This window comes from Aptenodytes forsteri, unplaced genomic scaffold (assembly GCF_000699145.1).
Source record: "Aptenodytes forsteri isolate BGI_AS27 unplaced genomic scaffold, ASM69914v1 Scaffold8, whole genome shotgun sequence".
In the NCBI taxonomy this organism is placed as follows: domain Eukaryota; kingdom Metazoa; phylum Chordata; class Aves; order Sphenisciformes; family Spheniscidae; genus Aptenodytes; species Aptenodytes forsteri.
Window position 1 is genome coordinate 7,243,777 of NW_008796218.1, and position 14,659 is coordinate 7,258,435.

The 14,659-nt window shown below is 36.7% G+C and overlaps 1 protein-coding gene across 8 annotated transcripts in view; it reads right to left on the bottom strand.

The window, feature by feature from the left end:
- MRVI1 (murine retrovirus integration site 1 homolog) overlaps window positions 1-14,659 on the bottom strand; it is an 83,828-nt gene that overhangs the window by 42,076 nt on the left and 27,093 nt on the right. For 7 of the 8 annotated variants that reach the window (XM_019474528.1, XM_009288823.2, XM_019474530.1 and 4 more), the window contains exons 3-6: window positions 6,744-6,841; window positions 6,265-6,328; window positions 2,892-2,945; window positions 1,987-2,175 (exon numbers count right to left, since the gene is read on the bottom strand). In XM_019474528.1, the coding sequence (XP_019330073.1) occupies window positions 1,987-2,055 (69 nt within the window). In that variant the 5' untranslated portion in view covers window positions 2,056-2,175; window positions 2,892-2,945; window positions 6,265-6,328; window positions 6,744-6,841. Of the gene's footprint in view, window positions 1-1,986; window positions 2,176-2,891; window positions 2,946-3,967; window positions 4,000-6,264; window positions 6,329-6,743; window positions 6,842-14,659 lie in introns of those variants that run through there. The other variant, XM_009288821.2, reaches the window with a different exon arrangement.

Genomic DNA, 14,659 nt, shown 5'->3' on the forward strand with positions numbered 1-14,659 from the left:
TCGCAACAGGCCCTGCTAAAAAGTTTGTCGCTATCTTTTTTATAAGCCCCCTTTAAGTACTGACAGGCTGCAATAAGGTCTCCCCGAAGCCTTCTCTTCTCTAGGCTGAACAACCCCAACTCTCTCAGCCTTTCTTCATAGGAGAGGTGTTCCATCCCCCTGATCATTTTCAGGGCCCTCACATGGGATGTAAGGTTCATTTTCTTTTTCTCAGGAGTGTTTTGTGAATGAGTGTGCATTTGTGCATGCAGGAAAAAGGTGGGGAAGCATCTCCTGAAACAGAATGAGGAAATTGTTAGACACCAGACAGCACTTTAGATAAGATGAGATTCCAGACTTGGAAAGTTTTGTTCAGTGGCAGAAAACAAGTCCACTAGTTGTTAGTTCCTTCTGATGCCCTCCCCTTGCTTGCAAGCCCTTATCTCACAACGATAAGCTATTTTACTTATTACATATCCATGCTGTAGAACTTGGACTGCAGCAAGACCCGAGTGATAACAGGCATGAACAAGATCAAATTCTCACAACATTGACTAGTTGCAATCCTTAACTTAAGTAGGCTCATGAGCAGCGTGTTGGTTAAAGTCCTTCCACTGTTACTTTGTGCTTAAAAATAACAATTTATCTAAAACAAAGCGTTTTGCACAGTTAACTGATTCATGAACTATTACATTATCATAGTTCATTTAAGACTTACCTCTAAAAGGCCTGTATAATGTATTAGAAATGATTTTTAATTTTTTTTTTTTATTAGGTGGTTGGAATTCTTCATTTTCCCATTTGAAAAGCACACTCAGGATTAGATTCATTGATGTCTGCTAGCTTTTCATATTTTTTTCTCTTTGGGTATGTTTTACCCAGCAAGTCTTTTGTACTAAGATACTCTTCACATGGGTGAGTTAAAAAAAAAAAAATCTTCTTGATCTAATATATGTTCTCAGCTAATAGTCTGATGAACTTGCATCCATCTGGGGTGTTTATCTTAAGCCAGGAAACTAACACTCAGCACAATGTGCAATTTAGATGGAATGCATGACAAATCAGTGTAGGGCTCACTGCTGACAATGTTTTCCAACAATGTTAAAGTAGCGGATGTTTTCACCTAAAGTGTAGAATACAGTGTCCTCAAATCCAGTGACAGTGATACATTTTTAACTGAGGATGTGCCAGATTATAAATTCTCTCCTTCTTTACACCAGTTTGCATAAAACAGGATGATCTGGATAACCTGTGATTTTGTAATCACAGTACGGTTCTTTACTTCAGCTAAGTTAACAATTCAAAAAACCCTCCACTTTATTAGAACATAAAATTACTTTTTATCAGGGGTATAGGTTATTCAAAAGGGACAAGTATCATCTCTCACTGATTTTTTACATTTATCTGCAAATAAAACACGTAAAAACATGTAGATGCCACAAATTCGAGTAGCAAAATGATGAATATATCTGGGGAGCACCCATCTGCTCTCTGTATAGTTCCAGTATATGTTCAGCTACTGCTGTGGCAAATAAAGCACTGAGAAATACTACAAACCAAAAAGCAGATTTCCATCTTTCACACACACACGAATTGCATAGCATCTTCCATATCTGTAAAGGCAACACTAGATGTTTCAAGACTACTATGAAGTACAAGCCTAAGTTCTTTTCTCAAAGGTTAAAGTTTCCTGCAACAACACCACAAAGGACATTTTTGAACAGCTTTGATATAAATGGTTCAGAACAGACAGACATATAAGCCTCCAGATCAAATTGATAAACAAGTGCTTGAGCAACTTCAGTTCTCATTCCTTAGTCTATAAAATATTTGAAGAATTCTGAGAATATCAACTGCAAGATTGTTCATAGCTTCATCAATTAATCAAAACACACTAATACATAGCAATGATTAGATTTTATTTTATAAACTCCTAAATATACACAAACAGGTTTTAGCCTCAGGTTTCCAACAAGTGTCAGAAAACACCTTTGTAAGAGTACTTACTTTGGCTGGAGGAGAACTGTTGTGTTGTGCCTCTTTTGATTGTCCCTTGTCTTCAGGTAAGGTTGGCATGGTGGACAGTGTGAAGCACGTGGAACTGCAATGTGGACTAACAGGACCATGCACTGCTGAGAATATCTGTTTCAAGTTAGCCCGAGGGCATAAGCACTGAGAGGCCTTGTGATCCGCAGGCTGTGTTAGATACCAAAAAACCAAATCAAATCCATTTAAAACTCTATGCTTTAACACTGAGATCACTTTACAATAACAAACAGTATTAAGGTTTAAAATTAAAAGTGCTATCTTGTGTTTTATTAACTAAAGCTTTCAAGGTCAAGTATAACTTAGTAAATGCATTCAAAATGGACAACCTTCCGTTCTTGTTGCTATTTCCATCTCTCCCCTCCCTTTTACAGATTTTTTTTTTTTGTTACTATGACTGTTTTGGCTGTGACCAAACTACCCTCTCTAAAAATCCTCTAAGAATGAAACAGCATCCTGGATATCCATAACACACCTTTTAGTAACTAACAAAGTCCTAATGCTACAGAGCGTGATCTCAGATCTCAAAGAAAGGAGTAAAACTGGAAACCCAGATGGTGGCACTCTTCCTTTGAGCAAGAGCAAGGCCTAGGTGAATTGTGCAAAGACTTGGTGTACATCTGCACAAGACAACACTGTGCAAGATACTTCCGAAGCAAAATAGCAGTAATGCCCAAATGGAAGAAAAAAAAAAATCACTGCCTATTAGCTGAGAAAATTCTTGTTATTAGCATCAACGGGAGCTACTGCCTTCACAAGGATATTATCAGCATTAAAGCCTGTACAGTAGTCTGAAGGTTAGAAATGTTAAGTACTAATCCTTATAGCTACAGTGTATGTATTACAAGACTTACTATGACACCTACCGGATAGTTAAGGAACAGTCCTCATAAATAAATCATTCAACTCCTTGGTGGTGCCTACAGATGACAGACAATGCAGTTATCAGAGACAATCTGGTACACGGTTTCTGACTGGACTCCTAAGAGCTAACTATATTCCCTTTACAGTTAATTCACAGCTGGGTATAGAATGGAGCTATACACTCAAACAGTAATATAACAACTTCAATAGTGTGCCAAGGAGATAAACACACCCTACAAGCATAGGTTCAACCTCCAATACATGTTATCTTCTCCCAAACCTGAATTACTAATCTCATCTCAATTCTTTTACTCTTCTGGAAATCAAGATAGGTGGAACAAAAAGGTTGAGATGGGGAGATGACTTGAAGTGCAAGGCACTTAGCAGCATTGTAAGATTGACATTCTACAGTTTTCCCTTCCATTTCAGGGAAGGGCAAAGAAATGTATTCAGGAACACATTGGTTTATTGAGGCTGACAATTAAAATTATCAAAATACTTGTGTTGATTTAAAAAAAAAAAAAGAGAGAGAGAGAGAAAAAGAGAGACAAAACCATTCACAGGAAATACTGAAGCAGCCTCACTAGTGACAAGTTCCTCACCTCAGCTTTCACAGAAAAAATTCTGTGCTGTAAAACCTCCAGAATGTGTGAAAATTTTGGACTACAGAAGCAGCTAAGACCCATGCTTTTATTAGATTTACTACACATTATATTGGAAACTTAATTTTCTCTTTTACTAGAGGAGGAATACAAGGCCACCTCACATGAAATTTAATGCAGAATTAGTAGATTGTAAAAATGATCTCTACACAAGTATTAGTGTGTTCAGAAAAAAATAATTATTTCATTGAAGTTCTTTGATACAGACAGTGGAAAAGATGCAGCATATATGACATCATTATGAAGACCAAGATAAAGACTTTTTTTGAACAGTGAGCACAATTTTTTTCAAAGCAGTATATGCTGTAGGAACAGCATGTTTCAAGCTTTTGTAGACATTTTGAACCTATTACGGGTGAATTTCTAGCTCTACTGCAATAAGTGGAAACTCATGTTTGTATCATGATTTTACCCACCTCTGACTTCAAATAAGAGTAGAGAAAGCTTTCTATGAATAAAAAGAAGATTTAAAAATGTTTATTAAGGCAAAATATCTTTAAAGTCCCTAATATGATGGAAAACATTAATGATTACATATATTTTAATAAGTCCACAGAGATTAGGCAGATAGCAGTAGCATTAAACATCTGTCGGTTTCAACAATTATTTTTGTATCAACCAACAGTCACCAACTATTAACAACACACTGAAGACGAGATAGAAGCGATGTAACTAAAAAAAGTGATGTGGACTTCCTTTTCATCTCTGTAACAAAATCCTGGCATCCTACACAATTTCTGAGTTTGCAAGAACTCAAATTCAAACAAAAACAAAAAAAGAGAAGATATAAATTTGGCTGTTTATCTAATCCCTCTTAGTGTTTGCCTTATGAATTTATAATGGTTCTGATAGGCTCAACTCAACAGAATGCTGGGCCTGAAAAATCAGGAATGTTTCAAGACATGGCCAAAGTGTATTTGCAGTCCTACATGGAGTTGTATAAGCTATTGCATCAAAGTGGTTTATTCTCCATCTTAGCTGAGTTCCTAGTACATACTAAACTTAAAATAGTAATGCAAGTCATATTGAAACAAGAAAGAGCTATTAAGCACATCAAGTTTCAGTTCATTTTTCAGATTTAAAAAGCAAAAAAACTTTAAAAGAAAAAAAAAATCAGTAAGCTTGTCTAAGAATAGAAAGGGACAAATCCCGAGCTGTGTTGTCTTAGAGATGCAGCACAGAAAGTACAGCCAAGGGAGAACGGAGGGTAGAAAGATGAATTTACACCACCTTAACAACCCCCAGATTTGGAGTGGACTGAGTTCAGTCCGTCTCTGACACAATTAGAACCTTACTCTGACTTCCTTACGGAGCTATCTTGCAAATAGGAAAAAGCTACAAGTCTTTGTGGTGCCGACCAGTAGGAAAATTTCTTCTGACTTTCCATTTTTCCTAGTATCTCTCCAGAAAACCCCAGTGCTGAGGATGCTATTGGAGCAGTGAAAGCTTGCATGTAATTATACATATTCTGAGGCTTCTTAAAATAAATGCAGTCTTTGCACACCTTGACTGCACTGCTGCAGTCCTCTAAGGTGCCAAAGTAAGGGCCACTACTTATTGGTGTTTCAACAAAATATATAAGAACATAGTTCAATTCATAAGCTATATGATTTAGAACTCCTGAATGATTATTTTTTCAACCTAAAAAGCTTATTTTTTAACCTGTGCAGTGTTCTTAAAATCAGTAGTCCAGATCCTTTAAAGACTTTATGATGCGTAACCAGCACAAACATCACACCTTGTAAATGCGAATGGATATAACCAATGGAGCCACCTTCTTGCTCCATGCTGTGCGAGGAGTTCTGCCATTTTCTGTATCAATTACTGCCTTCTGATACTAGTAGGAAAGGTGAAGGTTTAGAAATGATGGAACCTTAAGATACTAGTGAATAAATGTTCTTCTTCAATCACTGCTAAAGTTACTTTTTACCTATTTGATCAGGCAATGAAAATAGCCCCAGTAAATATCAGTGAGAATCAAAACATATAGAAAAAGGGGGCTTCATGAGAACACTCTAGCCGGAATTAGAGGAGTTTATCTGCATCTCACAAATGTAGGAAGAAAAGAAAGAAATGTCCTTGGAAAATGTATTTCCCTGGAAGGTACATTTTTTTCTTCTTCAGTAGAGCATTAGGGAGGAGTACAGCCTTGGAACCTACTGAAATTCGCACCTCTATCTACAAAAACAGCTTACAGCCTTACTGAATCCTGAGCCAAAGTGCAGAGAGCATGACTATCCTGGTTCTAGGCTTGGCTCATCTGCCAGCTGAACAGCCTTTGGAATCATGCTGCCATTGGCTTTGCCAGCTTTATCTCCTTTCCACAAGCACAAACATGTTTCAGTCAAAGAAGGAAATGATATGTTAACAATACATGCAATACAGTGAGATACCAACTGAAACAACTGTAATTATTGTCCCTGAAGATACTGAAAGGATAGATAAAAAAATATATCTGCACTTTAGAAACAGTGAAGGTGCATAAGCACATGTTAGCACCCTAGTCACTAAGACAAGAAATGACAGAATCTTGAAATTTTGTTAGGCATTGATCAAACTCTGTCTGGCCTACTTCTATCCTATCAAAGGATGTCATGAGATTATTATAGTGTTTTATTAGAGTAAATGATCCCCCAAAAATTCCAGTTTTTTAGAAATTGCAAGAGCTTCAAAATTACCTTTTAAAATTAAATACTTGTAGAGATTAACTCACATGTCACAAGAAGAGTGGATGTGGACGAAGATCTACAGTCATAGTCTGCACGAGCCTTTTGCACCTACAAAATGAGTTTGGAAAAAAACACAAACAACAAATTACCTATCCTATTTACCAGATTCTGCTTATTCCCACACTAAGATGAGACAATGTAAAGAAAAAAACTAAGAAAAAGAAAGAAGAGAGGATGGAGTGCTTTTTAATGTTTTGGTCTGTTATTGTAAACTTACTGCTTAAAATAGTTAGGAAAAAAATGATCCCCTGAGCTCAAATTTGTAGTCAGATATAGATCAGTGAATGCAGAGAACTTTCTTTTACCACTGTGTAGGCTTAGAGTACAATCTCCAGGAAATGGTGATCTGGGAGCTCTATTCCATAAAAGGGAAAAGTATTTAGAGGCCCTTGGCTTTCAGTGTGTTCTCTCTGCAACTCATTTTACCATAGTAGAGAAAGCTAAGTATAATCAGTTATCTTACCCTCTCTGAGTCACGGCTGAGTACCGTGTTAGCGAAGGCTTAGATAAAGGTGCTTTACTCCATCTCCACTGATAGCTTGGCAGTTGACCTCAAATGCTCTGTCACATCACAATAAGGATATATAAAAAAAGCAGAAATAAACAGTTAAGAAAGCATTTTATTATTATTTCTTGACCTCATACTGCCTGCAGTCAAGTCAAGCAACTCTCATTTGTCAACAATGGGAGTTGCATACTAGTGAACACAGCTGAACTGCACAATTCTGAGCTGCTTTTTGTAACTCCTTTGTTGTCCTGCAAAGTGGTTGTAAAACATTACCATATTAGAAAGGTATCTTTTCGCACTCTTTTTGTATAGCTGTAAAAGCATATGGAATTCACGTAGCATTTTGATTTAGGTTTTGCAGCTTTGAAGTACTTAAAAAACCACTAAACTTATTTCATTCAAACCAAGTGTGAGCAAAACAGGGTGTTTTTCTTATGTTTGTACCACAGAATAAGTTTTCAAACACAAAGCATGTTTATAGTATTTAAGATACACAAAGTTGGTATACATTAGTTATCTCAAGAAGTTTTAAAAAAACAACACAACAAAACAAACAAAACCTATAAAACCAGATCCAGAATATCTTAATAGAAAGCTTTAATATTTTGCACTAGGACTTCAAAATTTTTGTTTATAGAAACATTCACTGGAAAAGAAAAAAAACAAAACCACAATTAAAGCTGACTCATTTACATTCTTACCCTATGTGACAAGAGATACTACATGGAAATTGGAAGACACTTTCTTTATTGTCCGCAACACAGAAAAAAAATTGACTGTTTCCTACTGCATCTAATTCTTATGGCAAGAGAGTAGTTTCTCATATTAAATACTTAAGTTTGCAAGATATTAAGATACTGCTTCAGTCAGTTTACCAAAACACACAGTCATAGCCCCAAGACTAATATAAGGCATCTCTGTGATAACAGTAATGATCTGAGTTCTACCCACATTAATATCCATACAACTGTACAAGGTAAAATCTAGAAGACAAAGTGGTGTTTCTGTTTATAAGATTCAGAACCATACCACTGGGGTGTGCAAAGTGTATGCAACTACTATGTGAATTCAAAGCATCCATTTTCACTCCGAGAAGTATTGAGATTAATTCCTGAGCGACTTAATACTTCTTGACAATCAGAACACTTCCAGGTTGCAACCTCAGAGACAAGGGATAAGCGTGAATAATTCTGTCACAAAAATATTTTAAAGGAAGAAACTAACAAAAGCGTAAGAACACAGCAAATGTCCCCCAGCTTCTAAAAAACTTCTGTCTCTCAAACTTAGTGGGTACAGTCTTCCTCAGGACTACAAGCTACCCATGTAGGACTTGCTTTACAGAGCAGCACAACAGGAAAGAATCTCCTTTTCTGCTTCCTGTTTTCCTCATAGCTCAGGAACACATAAAACTTGATGGTTTTCAATTATCTGCTTGAATGAGAAAAAGGAAAAGTTAGGTCAGGCAGAAAGTAAAATGTTCTTTTGATGCATGTCCAGCCTGATCTGATTGGGAGCACTCAGGAGAACATCTCTAGTAATGGCTAGTTATGACACTCTGCTGAGACTGAAAAACAAAAAGTTTGGGGGTGAGAGGTGATGCTGGTCCATAACCAACAAGAACAACTCCTACAACAAGGCATTTGGTTTGGTTATGTATCTAAAATTTTATATCAGAGTTTAAAGAAATCTGGTAACTACCTCCCACAGAGTTTAATGGATAATGTTTTCTGGGAGTTACGTACTTAACTCCAGCAGAATCCATTCTGGTCCCAGCTTTAGGCTTTTCCCTCATACATTAAGAGAAAAATCAATTAGACCCAATTTCACTCACAGATAATTATTTTAACATAGTTAAATGGAAATTTAAGACTTACTGGAAGATTGCAACTGTATCTGAAAACAGCAATTTTTTGCTCTGAAATACTATCAGCCAGCTTCATTTGTTTTAGCAGTAGTTAAAATTTTTGTTTTGTTAGCAGCCAGCATTTAGGTTTACTTCTCTTGTAGCAAAGCAATCGGAGGAGTGGCTTACAATCTTTTTTTTTTGCACGAATTCTAGGCTGAATTTCATGCTGCAGACAATCAGCAAACAACTGAAGAATGTACATATTTTAGGAATACTGAGGAGCAGTATTTCACTAACTTTTTAGACTACTAGACCCAGATTAAAAAAAAATTTGTTTTTTTTTTTTTAAGGTAAGTGTATTTTAGGCAGCCTGAAAGTTTCCCGATTCCACTTTTTTTAGGGGCAGTTAGGAGTTAATATTGCATGAATCAAACTTTTATTAATTACTCTGTTTTGGATGCAAAGTCTTTGTTTCCAGGTTTTTTTTTTGTTTAGTACTAAAATGAATTTAAGGAAATGAGGTTATAAGTAGCATTACCTCCCCATGAAAACAAATGTTTTTAAGAATTGTATACAAGTTCACAAAGGTATGTTCTGATTCATTTGTAGTTCTTACTCATTCTGGGGTTTTCTTTGAACTAATCGGCTTAAGACAAAACTCCAATAACATAATTTTATCTGGTTAAGTATGTGCCCAAGATACTGGACCCAGCTCTTGTATGGAAAGGACAGCAAAAGTGAGTTATGGGAAAGGACAGATCTGCGAGGTTCTTAGAGCAGAGGCTTCTCCCCAGTCATGACATTGCAAGAACCTGGCACTCCCCACATTCCATGTTGGAGAAACAGGACAGCTGTGGCAGGAGAACCAAAGGAAAGTGGCACTTCCTCAGGGATTCCAGACCTGAAAGCTTTTACCCATCTGTTCCCCTTCATTCAATGGCTTGCGTCCAGCACAAACTACAGTTACATTAATTTAACTGGCAGCTGTTTCCAGGGTCACTTTTTAAGACATTCTCTCCAGAGTAGACAACTAATATGGCCAAGGACTCTGTGGCAAAAGATAAAACAATGCGTGTCTCTCTTTCCTTTTTTTTTTTTTTTTTTGCTATTTACACGGTCTGTTTTGTTCTTTTATTGCTCTCCAAGTACTCGTGCATATTTCTTAGCCAAAAGCAAGGAAGCTTCTTCAGAAAGTAGAAGAAATTGAAGTGCATATGAAGTCACATGTTCAACCTTTCAAAACATAATAGTGAAAGGTACCTATATATTTCACTGAGCCTACTAAAGGTTTATGCTCAAATCCTTGTTTAGAGAAAGCTCTCCAACAATGAACCAGTTATAGATTTAAAATTTTATTTATGGTAGATCCTTTACCTCACAGGAAATTGTCTTCCAAAGCCACATAACAAACCTTTGCTACACATGAAGAACAAAGTGCACAAGCATGCCAGATGCCAGACTAGGTCATGAAATAGTCATAACTGCTTAACAGATCTTAACCATCCAGAAGTTTTTAGATATGCCTCCTGCACTTTAAATTTCAACCAATCACTCCTAAACAAACTTGCTTTTATCATTTCAACAATTCTTTCCCTTGTTTTGTGTGGAAAAAAAAAACAAAACCAAAAACGCCCCCCCCCAAAAAAAACACAAACAAAAAAACCCTCCACAACGTGAAAAAAAAATCCCACCACTCTACAACTCATAGATAGCTGTTTCCATAAGTTCTGTTAACTTGCAAACAAAAATTTTACCTCATCCTACTTCTTACTAACCTCATTTTTTTCCCATCAGTGGGCTTTCAGCTAGAATGACAAGAACAAGACAACAAGCAGCAGAGCTCAGCCAGATGGCCTCTAGGAAACCAGCTGGGCTGAACTTTGGGGTACTTTAAAATATATATATATATTTGGTGAAAAAGATAGTACATGTGATATTCAGGAAAAATTAGGCCCTGATTTAGTCAATATTATGCACAAGTTAAAGAATTCAGCCTGCAGTAGCAAATCTGATGATCAGAAGACTGTCAGATCTCAAGGCAGAGTTGATATGTTTCTTAACTTGCAGATTATTTTTGATAGACTTTAAGGAAATGCAGTTTAAAGGAAGAATGTGAACGTGGATTGGGTGGATATTTGGCATGGAGAATAAGAATTTCTAAACATAAGGAACAGCATATAAGAAAGTGTGAAGATAAGAGTGGGAAAACAGTACATTAAGTATCATTCAGGAAGGTAGTTCAAAAGAAATCCAGAGCTAGGAAGTATCTGGAGAAAAACCTATTGTCTTGCAACATAAAGGCAGTGACCTTAAAATAGGAGAAAATCCCAAAAAGTTGAAAATTATATGCGAGTTAAAAATGTTGCTCTCTTCTTCCTCCTAAACAACTTACTATTTGAAAGAAATGTGCAAATTTGTTTAGAAGGCAGCACCAATCTTTGTTCTGTGGTCATGAAAGACCCCTCTGATGCATGACCTGTGCATTGATAAATTGCTCAACAGAAATTGCTAATCATAGTAGTATTAATAATACCAGGAGATAATATTACCACGAAACATGCTTTTGCTTAAATGAGCATTATATACTCAGTAACACAGAATCATTTGGGTTTCTTTTTCTTTTTCTACTCCTTCTCACAGATTTGGAGGAACCTAGATACATTTCTACTGTCTGGACTGCATGTATTATACATCACATTCTAGTTACACGTTTATTTTTGTCTATGATGTGGGCAGAGTTGGGAACTTGAGACGATATTTTCTCAAACTGCCATGACTATGTTCTTAGTTAATGTAAAAAGAGAACAAATTTGCTTGTGGGGAGGGGAGACAGATAAGATCAGGGGAAAAAAAAATCGTGTCCTTTGGTGCCGATTCATTCTTTTTAAAGAAAAACCTTAAGGTTGTTACATGAAGCAATATTGTCAAATACAATTTTTACATCTGAACATTCTAAAAACTATTCTGTTTTCCAGGACAGCTGGATATCAACTTTATATAATTTGGAAAAAACGACTACCAAAGGCCTAACTTGGAAACATAAATAAGTTGAAGGCAATTAGGGCAGAACACTATTGCTTAGTGACCTAGGAGTCTTGTTGCTAGTCAAGCAAAAAATTTTCCAAATGGAGAAATTAAACAAAATTCTTTCTTTCCCAATTACAAAGGGTAATCCCAGAGGGCACACTTTGTTGAACAAACCAACAATAAATAGCTTGCTTTGGGAACCTAAAATGCAATTGTGGTCTTTCAAGCAGGGAGATCATACTCAGCTCTCCATCTTGCATAGATAAATGGCAAAGCAGCAAAATAAGTATTTTATTCTCATTTTATGCTTCCTGGACAAAATCAGATTCTCAGTTGCTTACTTTAGTGACACACGTACATGTTTTTGTTTGCATTGCAAAAATCAACACACCCAAAAGAGCATGAATGTGTCTCACTTTGTTGTTTATGAGAAAAGAATTATGAATCAATTCTGATTTTTTTTAAATATTACTGTACACCAGGAAAGGAATAACTATGGTATCAACTTATTCAAATAATCAGCCATTGTGTGGACTTTGACTGCTGACTGTTTATTTGACTACAGTTAACATATGTTACCATATAATGGCCAGACTGGAGGATCAATTCCCAGAATTAAGGAATTCTTCAGGTTGGAAGGTCATTTGGACCAACCTCCTCCTTGAAGCAGGGTCAGCACCGAAGCAACTAGACTAAGTTGCTTTGGACTTTGTCTAGTTGGAACTTGAAAACTTCCAAGGACAGAAATTGCAGAATTTCTGGTAGATCTAATCCAGTGTTTAATTACCCCCACAGTAATTCCTCCCCCCTCCCCGCCCTTACATCCAGTCAGAACGTCCCTTGTTGTAGTTCATGATCATTGTCTCTCATTCTCCTACCATGCACCTCTGTAAAGTACCTGAATCCATCTTTTTAGTAACTTCTTAAATATTGAAAGACTGCAACTAGTTTCTTCTCCAGGCTAAGCAATACCAGTTCGCTCCCTCAGCATACCCTCACAGGATGTGTACCTCCTGACTACCATAGTGGCTCTCCCTGGATTTGCTCAAGTTTATCAATATCCTAGGGGCCCAAAACCAGATATTGTAAACCACATCTGATGAAAATGTATTCCTACTCATCCTCCACATCTAATAAATGGATAGACCCTCAAGGAACTTCACTTGTAATGCCAGGTGAAATGTAATGCCAGTAGTATGAACTAACTATGTTATTTGAATCTAATTATTCAGCTGCTTTTTCCACTGCTCTGGTAGTTCACTCATCTAGACTGTAATGTTCCAACTTGGATACAGGGATGCTGTATATTAGATCACAAGAATTGTTGCTTTTGCTAGAAACAGTCCAATTTTATCCCTAGATTACACATTGATTCTGCAAGCCTAGCTGTCTGTGAAGAAGCAGAAACCAACATATATACCTCTTCCCTCCTGCTAGCATATGATATAGAACTGTGAATAAGCAACAACATTTTGTAATGCCATCTTTTAGACTCTTTTGCTGGAAGTAGAAACAACTTGAAAGCCAGCAGCTACACTAATTTCTCTTATCAATATCTAGCTTCAGAAACAGGTCATAATAATAAAAAAAAAAAGATTAATCATACAAAGGATGCTCGTTCATTTCAGTATTATCCAAGGGCGGGGGGGGGAGAGTTCTCCGTGTCTCATTCAGGTGTAATGTCAATGTAGAATTGGGGCCAAAAGCCCTGTTGTTCTTGCTCAAAAGATCTATTAAAGCAATACAAGATTTTGCAAACATTGCGGAAGGTCTTTGGCCTGTATTGCTGAATCATCTGCTGTTTCCTGTGGGCTGTGTTATTCCTTGCTACTGAAAGTATGCTTCTGGGACCATATTAAAAGTACGCTGAAGAGTAGCTTTCAGATGTAGTCACACAGTATTATTTTCACACTGTGAAATTCTTACAGTAAGCATTCCTTAACTAATTTGTTTTTCATTTAAATGTAATTTTTAAAAGGTGTGATGGGAAGAGGCAGCCTATTTACTGGACAGTTCAACTTACGTACTATATAAAGTCAGACTTTCAGTAGTTTGGAGGAAGCTTTTTTTTTTTGTATGGGATTTAAAAAGAAATACCCACAATATCTAGAGACGGAAAGACCACCCTGTTACTGCTGAATTTAGCAAAGAAATTCAATGTGCATTTTACTGGCCAAGTTAGCAATGGATTGGATGACTCTCTGATGAGGTACATATATTAGCTGAAACAGCCACAAATTCCTGAGTTGTGTTTCCTCTTCAGCTAATTGTGCTAATTGAGGCAGTTATGAATTTCAAGGCGAAACCAACAAAGAGAATTTGATTTAATAATTTGAGGGCTGCATCGGTATTCTGTCAGACAGGATGATGTAGTAATCAAGACTGAGGTAAAATAAATACTCCAAACTCCACACATCATGTGGAAATAGTGTGTTAGCAGCTCATGACACAGCTGTTCTTATAACTTATACAATAAAATATTCACTTGCATTCTTTAGAAGGGTATTTTATAATGCAGCCATAGCACTGATTTAAACCTCGGTCATAAATAACATTTGGTGAGCTTTGTGAGATGAACCCTTTTGCAAGCAGCCCACATTATGGCTTTCCATACTTTGTTCAGATTTCCCATCTGAATCAGTGCATGTTCCAAACTCCCAATGCAAACAAGTCTTTGAAATAAAAAGATTGAGGGCAGCTGAGTTCTGACTAAAACTTTTAATAGAGCAGTGCATCATATTAGCATTACAACTACCTACCTACACAGGTACTTCAACTGATTAGTTAAAAGTAAGGTTCTGCCTACTGTCCCTAGTTTGAAAATACCAGTATCCCAGGAGGGAGACTTAATCTCAGGTAGCACTTGCAAGCCTCTCTCAAGTAATCCCTGGCTGTATCTCTGACTTGAGGAGTTAAGTGTCATGATTCTCTCCTTCTCTTAGATGCCAAACTCAGCTACTTGGCCTGAACTATACGCGGCCCGATCAAGGAACAGAAA